Source organism: Salarias fasciatus, chromosome 15, assembly GCF_902148845.1.
Source record: "Salarias fasciatus chromosome 15, fSalaFa1.1, whole genome shotgun sequence".
In the NCBI taxonomy this organism is placed as follows: Eukaryota; Metazoa; Chordata; class Actinopteri; order Blenniiformes; family Blenniidae; genus Salarias; species Salarias fasciatus.
Genome location: NC_043759.1, coordinates 7669191 through 7689816, shown reverse-complemented (window position 1 = coordinate 7689816; position 20626 = coordinate 7669191). Strand labels below are relative to the sequence as shown.

General features: G+C 45.4%; 1 protein-coding gene across 1 annotated transcript in view; it reads left to right on the top strand.

The window, feature by feature from the left end:
• The window catches only part of nmbr (neuromedin B receptor), a 48442-nt gene extending 36107 nt beyond the window's left edge, over window positions 1-12335 (top strand). Inside the window, exons 4-5 of the mRNA XM_030110196.1 lie at window positions 9278-9516; window positions 12104-12335. Of these exons, the coding sequence (XP_029966056.1) occupies window positions 9278-9516; window positions 12104-12266 (402 nt within the window). The 3' untranslated portion in view covers window positions 12267-12335. The remainder of the gene's footprint in view (window positions 1-9277; window positions 9517-12103) is intronic.
• The last annotated feature ends 8291 nt before the right edge of the window (window positions 12336-20626 follow it).

Sequence of the window (20626 nt, the reverse complement as noted above, 5' to 3'; positions counted from 1 at the left end):
TTGTTGCAGCTCTTGCTGGAGTCATTAAAACCTCCCTGTGTCTCTTGAATGGGCATTAAGTTGGTGCAACACGGTGATGTAGTGATTTGAACAAATTTATATGAATTCATTCAGTGCGGGTGATGGGAATTGTGTGTACTTCCAATTAAATTATTTGTCCTCTAAGAAATGCTTTCATAGTCTCCCATACTTTTATGTTTGGCATACCCAGAGTCGTGTTTTCATTTGAAAAAGTTTCAATCTAAAAGGAAATAAGAGTTACAAGTTGCTCGTCTGTAAGCAGTAGTGGATCCAGTCTCCAGTGCTTTCACATAGAATCACAGCCCCAAGCACAAGGGGGCAAGATCACAAATGGTTATTGTGACGGTCCCCCATCCTTCTCCCTGTTGGGCTTCTCGCTGTATTTTAGTGCCCAAACCAGACAAGACTCCCCGTTTTTGCACTGACATGCGTAAGGTCAACTCGGTAGCAAAGTCTGATTCATTTCCTCTCCCACGGATGGACGATTGCATTGATTTGGTGGGGTCCGCTAAGTTTGTTTCAACATTTGATTTGTTGAAAGGTTACTGGCAGGTGCCATTGACGGAGCGGGCCAGGGAAATCGAGTCATTCATCACTCCTGTCGGTCTTTATTCATATACAGTTATGCCGTTTGGGCTCAAGAACGCCTCAGCAACGTCCTAGCGGCTTATGAATAAAGTTGTGGCTGGATTGGAGGGTTGTTCAGTTTATCTGGACGATTTGGTTGTTTACAGCGACACCTGGGACTCTCATATTCAGCGTGTTGGGTCTCTGTTTGAGCGTCTGGCGGAGGCCCAATTAACTGTAGACCTGGCGAAGTGAGAGTTCACGCGGGCTACGGTCACTTACCTTGGGCGTGTAGTGGGGCTGGGCCAGGTCGCTCCAGTTGACGCAAAAGTGACGGCAGTGGCGAATTTTCCCCCTCCGGCTACCAAGAAAGAGCTCCAACAGTTTCTAGGCCTTGTAGGCTATTAGCGGAGTTTCTGCCAAAAATTTTCATCTGTGGTTTTTCCTTTGACAGAGTTGCTGAGGGCTTCCTCCAAGTTTGTGTGATCTGCAGGTTGCCAGCAGGCGTTTTGAGAACATGAAGGCCTTGTTGTGTTCGTGTCCTGTCCTTGCAGCTCCCTGTTTCGATCGTCCGTTTCAGCTCCAGGTGGATGCCAGCCAGGTTGGAGCTGATGCCGTCCTCCTCCAAGGGGGGGACGATGGGGTACTTCGGCCGGTTTGTTTCTTTTTGCAGAAGTTCAATTCGTACCAATCTAACTATTCAGTCATTGAGAAAGAAGCCCTTGTGTTGATTTGGGCTCTACAGCATTTTGGAGTTTATGTGGGCGGGGCAGCGCCCCTGATTGTGTTCACAGATCACAACCCTTTGACCTTTCTGCAGAGCTTTAAGTCACCCTGTCAGCGCCTGGTGAGGTGGGCACTTTTTCTACAGGCGTATGATCTGGACATCCGACACATAAGTGGGCGGGACAACGTTCAGGCGGATGCCCTCTCTCATGCCCCGGTGTTGTCTGCCTGAAGTGGACGGGTTCGTCGGCTCGGCTTCTTCATCCTCCTACCGGCTGAAGACTGGTGCGTCGGGGATCGCGCCTCGTACGGTCCTCATCGCGCTATTCATGGAGTACATCGGTGGGCTTGCCCACCGGTGTCCTGGTAATTGTGTTGAGCCTTGGTGTGGTCCCATCCTGTCTGGCCTGTTCCTGCTGCTCTGTTCTTGCTCAGGTTTCCTGATGTCTAGCTTCAGTCTCCTGCAGGTCCCGTCGTTGATGGGTGGGGGTGTGATGGTCCCCCATCCTGTGGTCCTCCGCCTCCTGTCTGGGTCCCGCCTCGCTCCTCGCTCCTCCTCCTCCTCCAGCTATTTAAGCTGACGAGTCTCACCTGTGGAGGCCGCCTGCCCTGCACTGCCACGTCTCCTCGGCTCCCTCGTCTCTCTCCAGCCTCCTCATCTAAGGCCTTTTTATTCACATTAATAAATTGGCGTTAAATCGCTCGTCGGCACTTCCTCGTCTTTTTCCTGTCGGGGCTCCAGAGCCAAGCCCTGGCAGTTATACTTTCATAGTACAACAAATAATGTGAAAAATTAATAAATTGTCTTTAAGAAATAATGTATTCTGGCATAAGTATAATGTACAGGAAAAAAGAGTAATTTCTGCTGGAGGGATACAAAAAGCACCAAGGGCCTGTAAGATTATATTTTTCAAGGAAAAACTTAAGATCATAAATAAGAGAAAATAGGTTGCAAAAAAACTGTAAGTCATCCAAATTAGACACATACAGATTTACTAATGTCACAAGCTTATTGCATTGTTTGCCATACACAATCACAAACTGTCCGTTTTTGTCTAATAAAAAAACTGAAGAAGGCACAAATGGAATATTTCGGTCAATTAAACTTGCGGCACCCCTTTAAAATATGAATGAAAAAAACTGTCCAGACCAGCTTTCAGTTAAGCATGAATAGAAAGAATCCTTAAGATGAGTTTCTTGCGGGAATACCATCCAAGGATTAAATGGTTTTAAGCTTGTTAGGACTCTCTTTCTTTTAATTGGATGATTTACAGCCAGGCCATGACATCCTTGTACCATGCACGCTCTTTCTGGATATCAGTGGTGTCTTCTTTGTAGAACACAAGTTTGTGTCCAGGGTACTCCAAACCCCCACAGCGTCTCCAAGCCTCCCTCATCACCAAGTTCTCGGTCTGAAAACAGGGAAACCGTAACATGACGGAGCGCTGCTTCTCTTTCGGCCCCGGTTTAGGCATGAGGCTGCTCTGTCCAGCTCCAGAGGGAGGACAAGGTTTGTCCGCTGAAAACTTTCATGGAATGAATGCTCAAAAATATAAATATCAATTTTAGCAAGGCAGGTTTTTATATGTAAAAATGAAAAAAACTTGCAGCAGGAGGCAGCAGCCGACATTGCTCGGAAAAAGGTAATTTATATTAATTCAGTCCACCAACATGTTTTGGTCTGGTAGTTTTACCATGTTTAATACACATTTCTGCATTTGGCTCCCAATTCACATAAAAACAAACACAAACTTTCCAAGCTATTTATCTACATGAGACTGACGAAGCACCTGAGGTCCAACTCTGCTCCAGCAGAGGCAGACGAAGTTCAAATCAAAGGAAGTCGGTGAAAATTCGCAAACCTTGTTTTGTGAGGACAAGCCAGGGGACTAACTCAAAAGGTGGATTAATTCTTTTTAATCCTGTCCCACAAACTTGATTTTTGTGTCTGGAGGGAGAAATGTCGAAGCGGAGCTGGATTTACCTGTGGCTGACACCGCACTGACACAGTTATAAAAAAGACAACTTCAAGGACTCTACAAAAGAGGGAAAAACATGTCAGTTAGCTTTGCAAACCCAGCCTGGATGTTTCCCATTAAACATGAAATGGATTTCAAAAACTACGTCAACATGTCTTGATTTGTAGTTTGGAGGTGTCACGACAGAATATTTAGTTAGTAAACATGGTGAACCATCTTTTCAGCATCCAGTCGTTTTCTTTAAGAGGTTTCAGGCCCATGTCCCGGGAGCTCTCGGGACATGGAATGTCACCTCATTGGCTGGAAGGAGCCTGAGCTTGTGAGGGAGCTTGAGAGGTACCGGCTAGATATAGTCGGGCTCACCTCCACACACAGCCTGGGGTCTGGAACCCAATCTCTCGAGAAGGGCTGGACTCTCCACTTCGCTGGCGTTGCCCGCGGTGAGAGGCGGTGGACTGGTGTGGGTTTGCGGGTTTGCTCATAGCCCCACAGCTCAGCCGCCATGTGTTGGAGTTCACCCCAGTGAACGAGAAGCCTTCGGGTCGGAGACAGGTACCTCACTGTTGTCTCGGCTTATGGGCTGAACAGCGGTGCAGAGTACCTGTTCTTGGAGTCCCTGGGAGGGACGCTGGACAGTGCTCCAACTGGGGACTCTATTGTTCTACTGGGGGACTTCAACGCCCACGTGGGCAGTGACAGTGAGCCCTGTAGGGGGGTGATTGGGATGTGGTGTTCTATAATTGGACTTCTGTGCTCTCCACAGTTTGTCCATAACGAACACCATGTTCGAGCACAGCGGTGTCCATAAGTGCACTTGGCACCAGGACACCCTAGGTCGGAGATCGATGATCGACTTTGTTGTTGTGTCCTCTGATCTCCGGCCACGTGTTTTGGACACTCGGGTGAAAAGAGGAGCAGAGGTGTCGACCGATCACCACCTGGTGGTGAGTTGGATTCGCTGGTGGAGGAGGAAACCGGACAGACTTGAGAGACCCAAACGTGTTGTGAGGGTCTGCTGGGGACATTTGCCGGAACCCACGGTCAGCAGGGTTTTCAACTCCCACCTCCAGGAGAGCTTCTCTCATGTCCCATGGGAGGCTGGGGACATTGATTCCGAGTGGACCATGTTCTCCACCTCCATTGTCGAGGCAGCTACTCAGAGCTGTGGTCGTAAGGTCTGTGGTGTCTGCCGTGGTGGTAACCCCCGAACCCAGTGGTGGACACCGGAAGTAAGGGCTGCTGTCAAGCTGAAGAAGGAGACCTGTACTGGAGAGGAGGATTCAACCAATAGTTGAACCTCGGATCCAGGAGGAACAATGTGGTTTTCATCCTGGTTGCGGAACACTGGACCAGGTCTATACCCTCCATAGGGTGCTCGAGGGTTCGTGGGAGTTCACCCGACCAGTTCACGTGTTTTGTGGAATTAGAGAAGGTGTTCAACCACATCCCTTAGAGTGCCTTGTGGGGGGGTGGGATTCAGAAATATAGAGTCCGAGGCCCGAGTAAGTCGGACCTGTTCCTGGTTCATGTTGGACTCCGGCAGGGCTGCCCTTTGTCACCAGTTCTGTTCATAATCTTTATGGATAGAATTTCTAGGTGCAGCCAGGGGCCGAAGGGGCTCCGGTTTAGGGACCACAGAATTTCATCTTTACTTTTTACAGATGATGTTGTCCTGTTGGCTTCATGGAACCTGAACATACAGCGGTTTGCAGCCAACTGTGAAGCAACAGGGATGAGGATCAGCACCTCTAAATCCGAGGCCATGGTCCTCGACCGGAAGAGAGTGGTTTGCCCTCTCCAGGTCAGTGGAGAGACCCTGGCCCAAGTGGAGGAGTTTAAGTATCTTGGGGTCAAGGACAAGATCCCGTATACAAGCAGCTGAAATGAGCTTTCTCCGTAGGGTGGCTGGGGCTACTGGGGCTACCTTAGAGATAGTGTGAGGAGCTCAGTCACCGGGGAGGAGCTCGGAGTAGAGCCGCTACTCCTCCACATTGAGAGGGGGCAGCTGAGGAGGCTCAGGCACCTCTTTAGGATGCCTCCTGAAAGACCCCCTGGGGAAGTTTTCTGGGCATGTACAGTACGACTGGGAGGAAACCCCGGGGAAGATCGAGGATACGTTGGAGAGACTATGCCTCTCGGCTGATCTGGGAACACCTCGGGATCCATCCGAAAGAGCTGGAGGAAGTGTCTGGGGACAGGGAAGTCTGGGCATCCCTGCTGAGATCGCTGCCCCTGTGACCCGGTCCTGGATAAGCAGTAGAAGATGGACGGATGGATAGATGGATGTTTCAGGCCCTGCCGGCACTTTAATAAAGATTTAAGTCCTCATTTACAAGACATTTCAGGTGAAAATACATCACTTCTGGTTTTTTGCTCCAGAAAATTTCTGTGTTAACTTGGCAATGATTTGAAAATGATGTCTGTTTACACTGAAAAGGATGTAGTTTGGAGTCTGAACATTTTCAAAAAGCTTTCAGTGGCTTCCAGCTCTGAAGTCATAAAAACAGACACCTGAACATTTTCTGTTTCTACTAAAAAACATCATCCTGCCTGCATGACGTTGCTCCATGAATTAGAGGTGTGAAGCAATATGATTAATGCCAGAAGTCATTTTTCATTGTTTACATGGTTTTCGGTTAAAAAAAATTATCGAAGAAACTTAGGTTTTCATACCAATGTTGACATTAGTAAATACTGGTGATCAACCATAACCTCAATGTTAACGGATTTTGTTATCAATATAAAAAAAAAAAATGTTCATATCAGTGCATCCCTAAGAAATAGTTGTTTGTGGAAAAGCTTCATGCAGGCAGAGCCGCTAGTGTGACAGCAGTTCGTACGACCCTCACATGTCGATCGCTGCCATTCCTTTGTTTATCTTCCATCACCGTCACATCTTTCAGAGGATTAGTGAGTCATATGGCTGATGATTCCCCAGATATAAACAGGTACCAACTGTTCCCTGCGTGGAAACTGAAGTACACACTCATTTCTGTCTGTTTGCCCAGACTTAAGGGAGCCTTAGTGCTTATTTACATGCATTTTCTCACCAGCTCTCATTGTACCACAGAACACTCATTTGCCTCTCAGACTGAACCATTTATGTTTCTCTTTTTTCAGCAGCAAATGATCATGAATTTGCTGTTCTGGTATTTTTATTCAGTCAATCATCAGAAGATATGTGGCTTTTTCCTCAAGTGTGTGGTTAGGAGATGTACTTCAGTATAAAAGGCCACACTCTCTCTGGAGTTTTTGGCATTTTTCGAGCATTTGGATCGTCTTAGAAATACGACAAGCCGATGACTCGCTGAGCTCCACTCACCTCGGTCTGCCCCTAATGGGAGCTGGCAGCCTGCAGCCACCAGGCAGCTCTGCAGGTTTGTTGTTTGTTGATGACGGCGATTCAAGGCTCCACTTGAGAGAAACGTTGACATTTCTTATATCTGTATGCATTCAAAGCTGCCGGAGCAGCTGAAGCGTGGTGATAAACGCATGTGTGTGGACACATGAGGGCATACACACGCAAAGATATTAGAAGTCACTTCATCGCTTTGCAAGAAAAATGTACATGCGTTCATACAACCCATCAATCCAGTTGACTTATGGAGTTGCCGGTGCCTCAGAGGATCCTGGGGAAAAAAAATGGCACAGTCTGCTCTGAATGCTGGCAGCTAATCAGAGTAAATACAAATCAGCATCCTGCAGCCCGGAGCACAGGGATGATCCCTGCTCCGTAATCAGCACAGCTAGCTGTCGGTTAACTTCCTCTCTTCTGTTTAATTTACTGCTTCTGGTGTCTAAAGAGCCAGAAGCCGACCAGGTGAGCCGCCGCCGGCTGCTGTTAAAACCTGATGAAGCCACATCTGTTCTCCACTCAGCTGAATGGATTTAATTAAAGACGCTCTCATTGCAAGACATTAACTCCCACATATGTAATCCCCTGTAGATTTTTTTTTAAACTGAAGTCTTCTTAATCCTCTTATTGTCTGCAAAATGACTTTTCAATAGTGTTGCATCAGGTGAGCGTTGCAGAGATTTACACTCCAGGAAGGAAACACTGGACATACGAGCCTGGATGAAGCTGCTCTGATCCAAACACACTGGCAAAAAGCATTAGGAAGACCTTTCTAGTAGCATGGTGGACCTCTTTTTACAATCAGATCTGTCTTCAATAATCAATTCCTCATAGCGTAGCACATTCACTGCAGATTTTTTCAGCTGAACATCCATGATAAGATTTGGGTGTTTTAGACCAGCGTTTTCAATGTCATGTTCATAAAGAGGTGTGTGAGATAATTTTTGACATGGCCTGTTATTCTGTTGGAGGTATCCATTAGAAGATGCTCCAGCAATGTGTGAAATACATCAACAACCAGGTTCAAAGGACAACAAAGAAAGCAGCCAAACAAAAAAACCCAACAGTTTCTTAAAGAAGATTTTCACAACATCCTTTATGAGTCTGGGCAAACAAAATGCTCAATGCAACTGTTGGTTTGCAGAGTAGGGCGGCCTCGAGGCGATCGTCCGTTTCAGTTAGCGAAACTAACAAAGATGTCCTTTTGGGTTGACAAAGAGCAACGGAAATGAAGTGATCAAAACTCAATGAATTCTGTAGCTTTTTTTTTTGTTTTTGTTTATTAAAGAGTTTGGAGTCAAACCAGCTCTGAAAGAGGATAAACTGGATGAGTCTCTTTGGCCTGAACTCAAATCCCCCTCCAGCCTTTTGTTTTGCTGCGCTGGTTGATGGTTCCTGACAAAGTGTGTCCCTCCTGCAGCCTGCTGCAGTGCTCAAACTTCACAGCCGCTCACCAAAATATCCAACTGTGGAGAAAAAACTGCAAGCACCCGAGGGAAAAGCAACACTCTTCTGTGAGCCGCGCTGATGATCTTATCTGCTGATGGGAGTTTAAACCCTCAGAGAGTCATTTGTGCACTGAATTTATGAGAGGACAGTTTGTAGGTCTCATTTATGTTGTTTTGATGGCAGCGTATCTGGAGTGAATGTGATTAACGGTGCATTGGAGGGAGACAGACAGACGGGGTCAAAATTATATCAACCTTGTTTGAATAAGTGCAAATAAGTTCTACACCCCAAACTATTCCAGACCCGATGGAAGAGTGACGGACAGATGTTGCTCTGAAAGCGTCTCACGCGTCGGAAGGTTTTTTTGACCTGCACAGTGAAGCACTCGGAGATACGCTGTTGACATTTTTTGCACGATCGTGTTGAACTCCTTAAGTGCAGAGACGGCCAACCTGTTCAGAGAGCGTCTGACTGACGCAGATGACCTTCTCCTGTGCGTCTCTGACCTTGTCAGGCGGACGCCCGCTGATCGCCGGGCTCCCGGCACGATGGCGTCCGCTCATCGCTGGTTTCATCAGAGGAGGCTTTTAGCATGCAGCTCCCAGTGGGAGTCGACCCGTCAGTCCCGCCAAGCTTGATTACATTTTCCCAGCAGAATGAGGCATTGTGGGTATAAAACAGCCGCTGCTAACTTTGGTTTATTTATGTCATCTTTTAAACAAGTTCTGCTATGTTTAAATAAAGGATTGATTAATTGACTTGTTTGAACATTCTTTTGCTCTTTATTCCAAATTAAAGGAAAACTTTCATTCAGCTAACTTTTTTTTTTTTTTAAAAAAAAAACCTTCATTAATCATTTTGCTAGTTTTAAAAGTTAGTTTCCCGGATTTCTCATATCATCTTCAGTGCATGTTAATCCAGATATAATGATAAAACACTGAACCTCGAAACAAAGTTACTCCTTTTGGAGCTCATGTAATGTAACCACACACAAATTGAATTGTTTAAAGGAGCAAAGAGATCATCCTTTGGTTGTAAAAGGTTGCATACCTCTGGATGCGGGGTTTGTATGTGTCCCTATCCAGTTCCTCCAACTCTTAAACATCAATCAATCCTATTTCCAAACTAAAGAAGAGCAATAAGTGTCTTTTCTGACCTCTTCCATCCGTCTTGTTTCCAGATGGAGACGAGGAAGCGCCTGGCCAAGATCGTGCTGGTTTTCGTGGGGCTGTTCGCCCTGTGCTGGTTCCCGAACCACGTCCTCTACATGTACCGCTCCTTCCATTACCACCAGATGGATCTGTCGCTGGCTCACCTCGTCATCACGCTGCTGGCGCGAGTCCTCAGCTTCTCCTCGTCCTGCGTCAACCCCTTCGCCCTCTACCTGCTCAGCGAGAGCTTCCGTCGGCATTTCAACAGGTCAGATTCATCCGGGTGCCTTCTGTCTTTAATCGTTGGTGATTTTAATATAAATGTGTGCTGTGAGTCGTAAAGAATCTCTCAGTATTATCGACTCATTTAATCTCAGGCATTAATAGGTGCAACTCATGCTCTGAGATCTTAGAATCTATTGCGTCTTTAAGGTCTAAGCGAGCTAAAGCACTTTCTGAGCCCTGAATGCTAAACGAAACTACTCGTTCTCTCAGTCACTGCAGACGTGCTGAGAGGGAATCAAAAAAAAAAAAAAAAAAAAAGACAAATTACAGGTTTCCTTTGAAACATTATGGGATACATTCCTTAAATGTCAGAAAGCTGCAAAAGGTGCCAAATCTCAATTTTTATCTCACCTTGTCGCCAGTAACTGCCAAAGGCCCCAGTTTCTTCTAAATGTTTTTGACTCATTCATCAATCAGCTGATGGAGTTGTCCCATCTACAGCACTTTCTGAAATTCTTCATTTACAAGGTTTCCAGCTTACCTTTTCCATCTTCCTGACTTCTCTTCAACCCCCTCTGTCCTTCCATGAAGTCCAGCTGCCTTCCGACAGTTTGACACAATTACTTCAACAACCTTGTCTGATATTCTCGAACATCTTCATCCTACAAACTCCTCCTTCGACAATATTCCTGCCTCTTTTCTCGAAAAATGTCTTCAATACTGTTGGATCAAGTATTTTAAAATTGTCAGAGCTCTGGAGGAAAACTGCGTCACGTCTCGATGCTTTAGTTCAGTAAGAAGCAGACGCTGCTGGATGGTGGTGACATGAAAATGGGCAGCTGAGTTCACAGCTGCCTTGACCAGCCTGAAGAGGAGGGTCAAAGAGGGCCAAAGAGTCTGAGGAGGCTTGGATCAGACCGAAGTAGACAGACAGGACTCTGAAACTGGGCCAGCTGGCCTCTGTGACTGACAAAGAGAAGGATAAGGAACAACCAATAACATACAAACAGCAGCAGAAATTTTTTTTTAATAGGAAAATGTATCATTTCTGATGTCAATAGGAGCTGCTGTGTGTCCAAGATGATCCTATTTACAGAGGAGGAGTCAGTTCAGCTTGTAGTCCAGCAAACAGGAGTTTGGTGAAATAGTAGCAGACTTGCTCTTTGATCTGAATGCTGTCAGTCAAATCAATAAGCCAAGGCCTTTCTGTGTGGAGTTAGCATGTTCTCCCTGTGTCTGGGTTTTCTCCAGGTGCGTGACAGTTCAAACTCATGCATCCCATGTCTATCTCTGACTCTAAATTAAGATTTCTAGGGTTTGTTTGCACAAAGATGTAATCGACCCTCAACAAGCGACCATATTTTTCCAATCATGATTTCAGGAAACTGCAGCGTTGAGATCGACGGATCAATGTCGCATTTCACTGTTCTCACTCTGAAGAAGATGAGAAACACGCACCAGCTGAATGCTTAAACAACTCCTCCTTATTGACTGTACAGGCGAGCTGTGAGTGGAGGCAGCGCAGAGAGTCGCCACTTCGTGGCTGACGGGTCGCCGCTCAGTTTTGGCAGCGCGTCCACCGATGTTTGGTCAAATTGCAATTCTCGTCTAATCAAAACTTTCCAGGAGGCTGAACATCCGCGGCGCTGCAAGCACTCAGAAGCAGACTGAGGAAACGAGCGGGCGGCGAGCGCTTCAATCTTTCACCGTGAATGGATTCCATAACCCGGCCGCGAATGAACTAATCACGGCCTCGCTGCTTTCTAAATCTCCTTTTGAGTGCTCCCCACTTCCACTAAACATCCTGCAACTCATCATTATTCTGCCTCAGTGGGACGGAAACCCTCTTCACAACTCTTCACTCTCGTACAATCCTTCCCCCGAAACCTGTAATTGTGACGGAGAGGAGCGGGGGGACCTGAGGAAGGGCTTTAACAGCCATTTGGGTCACATTTGCAATGAAATCCTGACACCTTCCAGCAGAACTGAGCCTGTGAGAAGAACTTCATGTATTCCTTAAAGCTAAAACTGAACTTTGTTATTGGTTCGACTTCAAGGATTTACACTGAATTAAAGAAAAAAACTTTCCTTAATTTTTCCACCTGAACAGTTGGATGTGTGAAAAAATAACAACATATTAAACATCAACAAAGGCCCAAAATATGCAAATGATGTTTTTTCTTTCATTTTTTAAATTGCCAGTTTTATTTTTTCAGTATTTATTTATTTTGTTAGTTCCTTTTTTTCCACACTCACAGAAATTATTGCAACAACACCTCATCAGTAGGTTAACCCATCTCACAACGGTCCATTCATCCATTTTTTTTGTTTTTTTTTTTTACTCAAAACTCAAAAGAATGAACCAACTGAACTTTGTTGCAGGTTCAAATTTCCAATTTGTGTGATTGAACAGCCCTATTTCTCTGCTTCTTGCAGAGAAGTGTTAGGAGATATCCTAAATGGTCTTGAGTTATGGGTTAGAGAGGCTTGCATGCAGAATCCTCTTTGGCATCGATACAAACGGTATAAATTTGCATCGGGATATTTAGAAGGTCTTCCAGAAGTCTTGTGTACTCACTCACTCATTTACTCACTCACTCACTCACCTCTCCCCTCCTCTTCCTCCTCAGTCAGCTGCGATGTGGCCGAGGTCCTCATCCACAGCGCCAGGCCAGTTACCTGCACAGCACCTCCCACATCCGCCTCACCTCCATCAAGAAGACCACGCCCACCGCCGCCATCGGAGCCCCGGCGGCCAACGGCAACCCCAACAGGCAGGAAGTGGCTTTGTGAAGCGGCGGGAGAGGAAAAATTGGGGGATTTTTCCAGCTTTCTCTTCCTGGTGCTCCGGGTACAGAACACCTGCAGGAAGAAACCAGGGCTGCATGGGAGCGCCTGCCAGGCTGAGGGGCCGGGCTGACCCTTCCAGCTTTGAGATGCCTGCACCAGCTGCTCATTGACCCCATCCCCAACATGGCAACCAAACAGAAAGTGCCTCTTCGAAATCCAACGACCCAGGAGTAACCCGAACTGCTTCACTTCTCTAACGGTCTGCGGCTCTCCGGACAGACTGAGAGTTGCTGGAGAGTGTCGACAGGAGAGGACAGACGTGCTTGTTGACAGCATGGCTACTAACGTGAGCATGTCCGATGTGAATGCTTGTTTCTCTGTGCTGCACTGCTGGAATATTCACCGCCACGTGTTCACTTTCTACAATACACTTCTTTTTTTTTTTTTTTTTTTTAAGTCTGTTTTCTTTTGTTTGGTGACGCTGTGGGGAAGGGAGGGAGGAACGGGTCCGTTCATGTCTTGTCAGAGGACATGTTGAAGAACTCCAAAGAATCGAATGACAGACTCTCCAGGCGTTTTGCTCAGAACCGCTGGAGTTGGATGGAACCGCTGTTATTTCTAGTCGGACACTACCTGAAGCCTTGAAAACCAAAATCTCACCGGACAAAGGAGCAATGCTTGGTTTGGAGCTCTGTTTCTTACTGTTTCCACCAGGTACCCGTTTGAGACTTGTTTAAGTCCAACTTGTGTCCTTCTACATGATATAAGCTGGAACAGGTCTCTGATTAAGAAGAATCCTCATATTACCACTGAGAAAGGCCGTAGACCCCTTCTCCTACCTCTGATTTTCCAAAATGTTATAATGAAGGCAAAGACTTGTTGAAACGTTCTTGGGAACATATAAAAGCAGGAGCCATCAAAATAAGGAAGAGTTTCCCAGGTCGATAGAAAATTCTCTATGTTTTATTTTGGTTGTTCTCAACATATATGTAAATGTAAGTTCCACAACCTCAGGCCCCAAATTACATGACAATGTTTCAAGTGGAAACACATCGTCGATGGGTTCTCGTTTCAGAAAAGTTTCGTGTTTACACAGCAACGTTTTGAAAGCAATGTTCGTTTACATAGGAGCAGCAGAAATACTGAAGAAGATGTCGTTTTTTTTGTCGAGCCACTGGTGGGTGTTGTTGCTTGTTTTTGTAATGAAGCCCAACACATGCACACAGAACATTAAATAGTCACTTAGCTGGTCGAATAGCCACCGACGAGCTAGCTAGCTGGATTTTGAACGATTCGTTCATACTCCAGCTTCACCAGGTGCAGTGTGATCTCAGCGTCTGGAAAAAGGGATTGAAACGCTGTGTGCGCCGGACAGGAGGGAGCAGGTGGTCACCCGAGACGTGGTGTTCAGTAGCAGCGTTTCACAAAGTTGTGTTTTCAGCACCTCAGAACACCGTTGCCGTGTAAATGGACACCCACGACACAACAGACTTTTTCTGTTGTCTTAGAAATGATCACAACAGGGAACCTAAAAACAGGCAAATCCACAGGCTCCTAAAAGACCTCTGAAGCCCTTTCATGGGGTTTCAGTCTTTGGAAAGAGAACTGCTGGTTTAGAAGTTTCATAATCGTGGGAGGACTGAATGTAGGAATTATCCATTTTATGTGAAAGAGCCTTTCACCCAAGGTCATTGTACATAGAACAACAGATAAAAGTACAAAAAAGAATAAAAACAACAGATGACATAAAAGGTCAAGGACGAAGTGATGCAGTTACAGAGAGTAGGAGTCTGAACAGATGGGTCTTTAGTTTGGATTCCATGATGGGAAGAGTGGCAGAGTTACGGAGACAGGAGGTAGTGAGTTACTGAACGGCTGAAATCTCTGCTGTCCATGGTGCTGAAGCAGGCAGAGCAGGAGGGGGGATTCAGGAGAAGGATCTGAGGGAGCGGGGTGGAGTTACAACCCATAGGAGGTCAGAGATGTGTGGAAGGGCAAGTTATGGATGGACTTGAAGGTTTACAGGAGGATTTTGTAGATGATTCAACCCTGAGCCAGTGGAGTTGCTGAAGGATGGAGGTGATGTGATGGGATGAGGGGGTTTTAGTGATGATTCGTGCAGCAGAGTTCTGAATGGACTTTCGAGGGAGGCCAAAGAGGAGAGAGTTGTAGTAATCCAGGTGGGAGGTGGATGAGGATGGCAGTGGAGTGGGGGAGATGGTTGATGGAGCGCAGGTAAGCAGACTTTGTGTTGGAGGCAGATGATGAAGAGGAGGGGCCCCAGCACAGAGCCCTGGGGCACACCTGTGGTGAATGGAGAGGGGTCGGACATGAAGGATTTGAGCTGGATGAACCGAATACAGCCCGTGAGGAAGGAATAGAACCACTGAGGAGCGTTGTGAGCTGTTCTTATGAGCACTGTCAATGAATATTTCCAGCCATGATGAATCCTTTATTCAAACATCAATTATTGATTTGTTGACAGAAAATGTGTTTTCTCAGGCCTTTTTCAAACTTGTCCCCGCCATTTGTATATTTCACATAACAGTCTTTTTGGTCAAACTCGATTTGTATTTCTATCATGCCCGTTGATGCATGTTTGTAACTCAAAATTGTACTTTTTTTTATTGATTCTGTTTTGTTTTTGGTCAGCTGTTGTAAATGTGCTTTTACTGCTCACCCTGTGTTACAGGATCATAATGATGATGATGATGATGACGATGATGATGACGACGACGAGTATTTCCGGTAATTAAGAAGGATCTTTCATAAGCTTGAGCAAAGTGTTTTTTAAGCATATTAAACCTAATTTGAAAATAATAAATACTATAAGTGGAAAATAGTCGAAAGCATTAAAGAAATGTGTTAAAGCTAGGGTGTACAATCAAATAAATGTCTGTCTGATAAAAATGTCGCTTGGTTCATAAAAGCTGCATCACCACATACAGTATTTTGGTTCGGGCTAAAGGAACGACTCAAAATATGGACCATGATGATGACGAGGTTCCTAAAGGTCTTGTTTGCGCGATGACATTTCAAGTGAAAATGCATCGTTTCAGACAAGTTTCACATTTGCATGGCAGCGTTTTGAAAAAGAAGCAAAGTGAAGTTATTAAGAACTGAAACTACAATCTGCTTTCACAAAGTTGTACACGAGGCCTAAAAGCAGATTTCAGTGATGCTTTATGATCTAATAAAAACACAGAAGCAGCCACCTTAAACAGCTTCTGAAGTCCTGCTCCAGCATACCTGAATTTAGTGAATGTATCACCCCAAAAGCCTGGTAATGAGGGACTCAGACTGTGACCCCACGGGCCCGGGTCTGCCCTCCCTGACACACAACGACCTCCACTTTGTAAAACCGCTACCTTTTAGTCCACCTAGTCTCTAAACTCCGCGATGCTGCTCAAATCCGTTCCTCGTGGATTCTAAGACTTAACAGAGCTGCGTATTTGTCTGTGCTGCTGCTTTAGCATGAAGTGACTGACGAAGAGCTCGGATCGACGCACCGTGAACTCCTGAAGATGCCGTGACCTGTTTCTGATTGCTTTTTGATGTTCCTCCTTCTTTCAGACGTTTGATGTTGTTTTTGTTTGGCTTCTTTTCTCGATGTGCCGGGCATGCTCTACCACTGTGTGTTGGAAAAGAAACACATGAAATAAAAATGTTTCTGCAGAGGCACCCAGCTCGCACATCGACTCCCAGGCTGCGGTCGTCTTTTTTTCCCCCCCCCAAGTCTCCCTTCTCTTTCTCTCTCTAAATCAATAATCAAGGTCCAGACCGGATGGCGGTCATGGCAGACTAACTGCCAGTTGTCAAATCAGGCTCTTAGCTGTACAAATAGACAATCACATGGAAGTGGCGCTGAAATTACAGCAAGTGGGAGGTTGTCAGAGCGTCTGAATGCACCTGGTTGACGCCGGCTGCCAGTACGTTCGTCGGGGAGAAAGGTGGGCGGAGGGACAGCTGTTGGCTCATGAAGTGTGTCATTAACGGCAGGAAAGTTCAATCAAAGAGAGTCGGGCTCATTAAAAGTGAGGCAGTTCAGTAATTCACCGCAGCACTTTGACAGTTGAACCTGTTACGGACCCCTTCAGCTGATGGTTTCAGCGGAGCAAAACTGGTTGAATGTTACGGTGGAACATTCGTCAGAAATCAATGACCACCACTTCGGGGGAGGACGGCGAGGCCGCTGCCCCCCCGGCAATCAAAGAGAAGAGATTCAGCAACCTTACCGTCTGCTGGTAGGTTAAGAATGAATCCCTCGATCAGAGGAGACGCCACAGCAGCGCCAAATTCCGCGTCAGGTCTAATAACAGGATGTTGTTGATTATGGAAATAATATATATGATTCTGTAATTTTATTAATGTATTTTCCAGCTAAGACATTCACATTTAGTGGGACTTTATCAATTTAATTCAAATAGCAACAGATAGAAATCAAAGAGATTGCATTTCCCTATTCCAACACCCTCATTTTTTTTTTTAAATAACAGTGAAAGAAAAATTCACATCTCTTCACACGCCGTCATGTAGATTTGCACCAGAACAGATAACCATGTTCTGACCAGAGCTCCACGAACACATCCCTTGTCAAATTTCCAACCAAGTGCACGCGTGTTATTAAACTGGGACAGGCAGTACCCAACGTTTAATAGGATCGTCTGGCCATAAAATGTGTTTCATACTTATTAGGCTGCATCCAATTACAATAATCGGTCCAGCTGCTTTGACCACCACAGAAAATATGACCAAAACCTCGTGTGCCAGAGCTTGAATCTGCCTCTTTTTTCCCCAGGGGGAACATGACACAGCGAACATCTTGTTCTGACTGCCAGAGTTTTTCTCCCAGCGCTACTCTTTGTTTTTATCAGTTTGCAGAGACGTTTCGAGACTGTCTTGAGGTCTGATCATTAGTTAACTCTACAGATACTGTCCCTCCTGCAAACAGGAGTTCAGTGAAACAGTAACAGAACTGGTCCCCGCTTCACTAAGAGTTACGCTAATGCTAAATCTGACAGCTGACTCAGCAGGATGAAGAGGGAAGGCAGCCGAGCAGCTCTACAACCATTTTCAGGTGAATAAAGAGGCTCATGGAAAATCAATCATTAATGACATAGCAGCATTTTTCAGCCAGAATTGGTGTCATTATAGGACCGTATTAGCACATAATACAGTATTGTCTCTACTCCTAGTCCTTCTCTCAGCTGCAGCTTCCCTGCCTTTTGTTATGCTTCCCCATCCTCCTCCTCTGCACAATAATAAAAACATTTGAATGCACTGTGGCAATTCTGCCAGTATAGAGCCATCATTTTCGCACAAACAGATCCAAAACAAACCTCTTAGATTAGTTTTACAACATGATATTCCTCCAATAAAGGGGGAAAAAAGTCACTTTTATTACCAAAACTTGGACAGGTTCCCCAACGTCCCTTTTGTGGATGCCAGTCAAACCCAAGGCGACGAGCTGATTTCAGCATCTTTATGAGCGTCACTTAGTTTCTCTGAATTTCTGTCACACTTGAGATCACAGCAGGGCACAGGCCGCCACATAATCATAGATATGGATTGAATATATAATTGAAAAAGCATTCATGTATCTCTCGGAGGAAGGGCGGTGTAATAAGGTGCTGCAGGAGGTATATTACCGCCTCGCTCCATTTATAGCCCCGCAGGTGACGAGGGTGGTATTTTAATAACTGGCTGGGACTCAGACACCCTCCTCTTCCTCACTGACTGCCACCGAAGAAACTTCGCCCAAGTTTATTGGTGGTAATAAGTGTTGGGTCAACATTTCAGCTCAAACTAACCCTGTAAATATGACTTTTTTACACCGAGAAGCTGCAGAGTTTTCTCTGTGAAAGAATAAAATCTTGCATATCCAACGTCAGTCGTTCATTTTTTGTCTGTTGGTTTCAATCATAAAGAACACAAACATAGTTTTAACGTGTAAAATCAGGTTTAATCCGATATGGTTGATCCAGTTCGTCATTTCAGCGGCATTCTCACCTTCCCATTGCCCCAGTGACACACACACCGAGACAAACAGGCAGTGTACTGATTCACACCTGCAACCGTTCAACGGCTACTGATTATGGATGTGTTTGGGTTGTGGTGAGAAAACCTCGCGCTCACATGGAGAACATGCAATTCCACCAGTACTGATTGCTCTGAGACTGCAAAGTGGTCAAATATTGATGTGTGTACTCCATTGACTAAAATGTGTTCAACTGTTCACCAAGTTCAGTGACTGGATGTCAGTGGGGGAGGGGTGGACTGGGTTGTTCCACTGCAGCCAAACTGGATTCTGATTGGATGAATTGAGAATACAGCATTGCTTCAAACAGGTCTTCTACCAACACAGCTTCGGGGTATCAGAAAATCCATAAACCGGCCCCAGAGAGTATATCTGCGTCCTGACAAAGGAATCCAATTATCAGGCTGTCTGAATAACATTTTGGAAGTTTTCAATTAATTCAAAATGCTGCTGAAATCACTCCAATAACAGCTTCTCTACGTTCTCCTCTTTTGAAGCCGAGAATCTAATATGAAGTCCTCCTTTTAACTCACTAAGTTCTTAACAACCAGGCTCCATCATATCATATCTAACAGCTGTTAGTCTGATATTACCCAGAAGAACAGTCCCTACGATCCTAGTTAGACCTGTTTCAGGCCATTTTCCAGTGAAGCTGCTGTTTAGACACTGAGCTTCACTGCGTTTCATGATCACCTGTCTGTCACATTTCATCTGCCTCCTGTAGGCTGTGTTCTAAAAGTGAGTCTCTCTTTTCCACCTTCTCTGCTTGCTCACATGAAATTGTCGGAATTTTCTCAGTAAAAGTGCCACGAAGTGACAACTGTTACTCGCGCGGTGTAAATAAAAGTGAATTAAATTGAATTGTGGAAGAACAATATAGTCGTTATCGTATTGTTTTCTTTAAAATACACACTTGAAACCAAAACTGCAGCAGAAGCCGTGCGCGATGGAGCGAAACGATGAGTTCAGCGACGATCCTGCTGCAGAGAGGAGAGGCAGCATCAGTGAGATGAGCGAGGAGTGAAAACAATTACAGGATTAAAAACAGCAATTACAAAACACAGGAGAATCAGAGGCTGGAAAACAGTCGTAAGACATTGATGTGTTTCCGGTAACTTTTACTGTTTCCCGTTATCGGTCTGGACCTGAAAGCATCAAAAATCCAAAACACAATAGTGCTGCACTGAGTGATAATTCTTCTTTATCATTAACAAGCACTGTCTCATTAAGATCAGACTGCCGCTGTAAATTCTGTCAATCACCCACTTTTCTGTAACAGAAATGAGATCAAATAAAATGCTGCTTTTTTCCTCTTTTTCTCAGTTAAGATTCAGATATAAACCTATTTATTTTGAAACTTTCCATTCAGGTGCTGTTTAAAATGCTGAAAACACTTAAAACATGTTAATGCGACGCTCTTTAGGTGATTAAGGGGAGTGAAGGAAGTAAAGCCATTAATGAAGGGTGTAATTAAACTACAACACTTTAATGGAACTGGCAGCGCTGGCCGAGGCCCCGCGTTTAGGAGCGTAATATAACCCGTCAATAGTTTCCACCTCGGGAAAATGAGCGCGGGACGATTGATCACTGCTGATGAGTTTACTCAAACACATCCCGGCGAAGCAGGCTAATAAACGGGGAGGCTGTGTGTGGCGCCAAACGGGAGGCCGATATCCTCTGGATAAACACGATTAGGAAAATGGCTGTTAGCACTGCTAACTGCTCGGCCCATCGGGGACAAACACGGCTGAACTGGGCAGATTTAACTTTGGCTGAATGCGTTTTTTTTTTTTGCGACAGGAGGGCGGCTCGGACCGTCCAGAGCCGAGGAAAGCAATTAAGGTACTGAAGAGGATTACAAGCTGTGTGTTTTCATCCGAGGTGACAAAACTCCTGGAAACATGGTTAGAAAGTAAACAAATCCCTGTGTGATCACTTTAATTATTAGCTTTTACTTTTGGATGGAGAAGCGAAGGAACCAAAACAAATCCCTTACCAGGGGTGCGGGTGACGGATACTCTGATTGCTGTAATTAACTTGCATGTTTGTGTGCTTTATTCTTTGAAATGGAACAAACAAACTAAGACTGTGCTCTTCCAAATTAACAGCATGGGAGAAAACAAGCCGATCAAACCCCATAATGGTTCCATGTAACCGATGGATTCATTTCTTCAATCACATCTTCATCAATCCGCCGTCGAAATGCACAAAGAGACAGAATGTTCAGGTCTGTTCACGCCTCACTGGCTGCAGAAAACCCCCCCGGGTGGAGATAGGGCGCGCTGAATTTAATTGAGAAGCAACAGGGCTGGATGGAGTCTGCAGT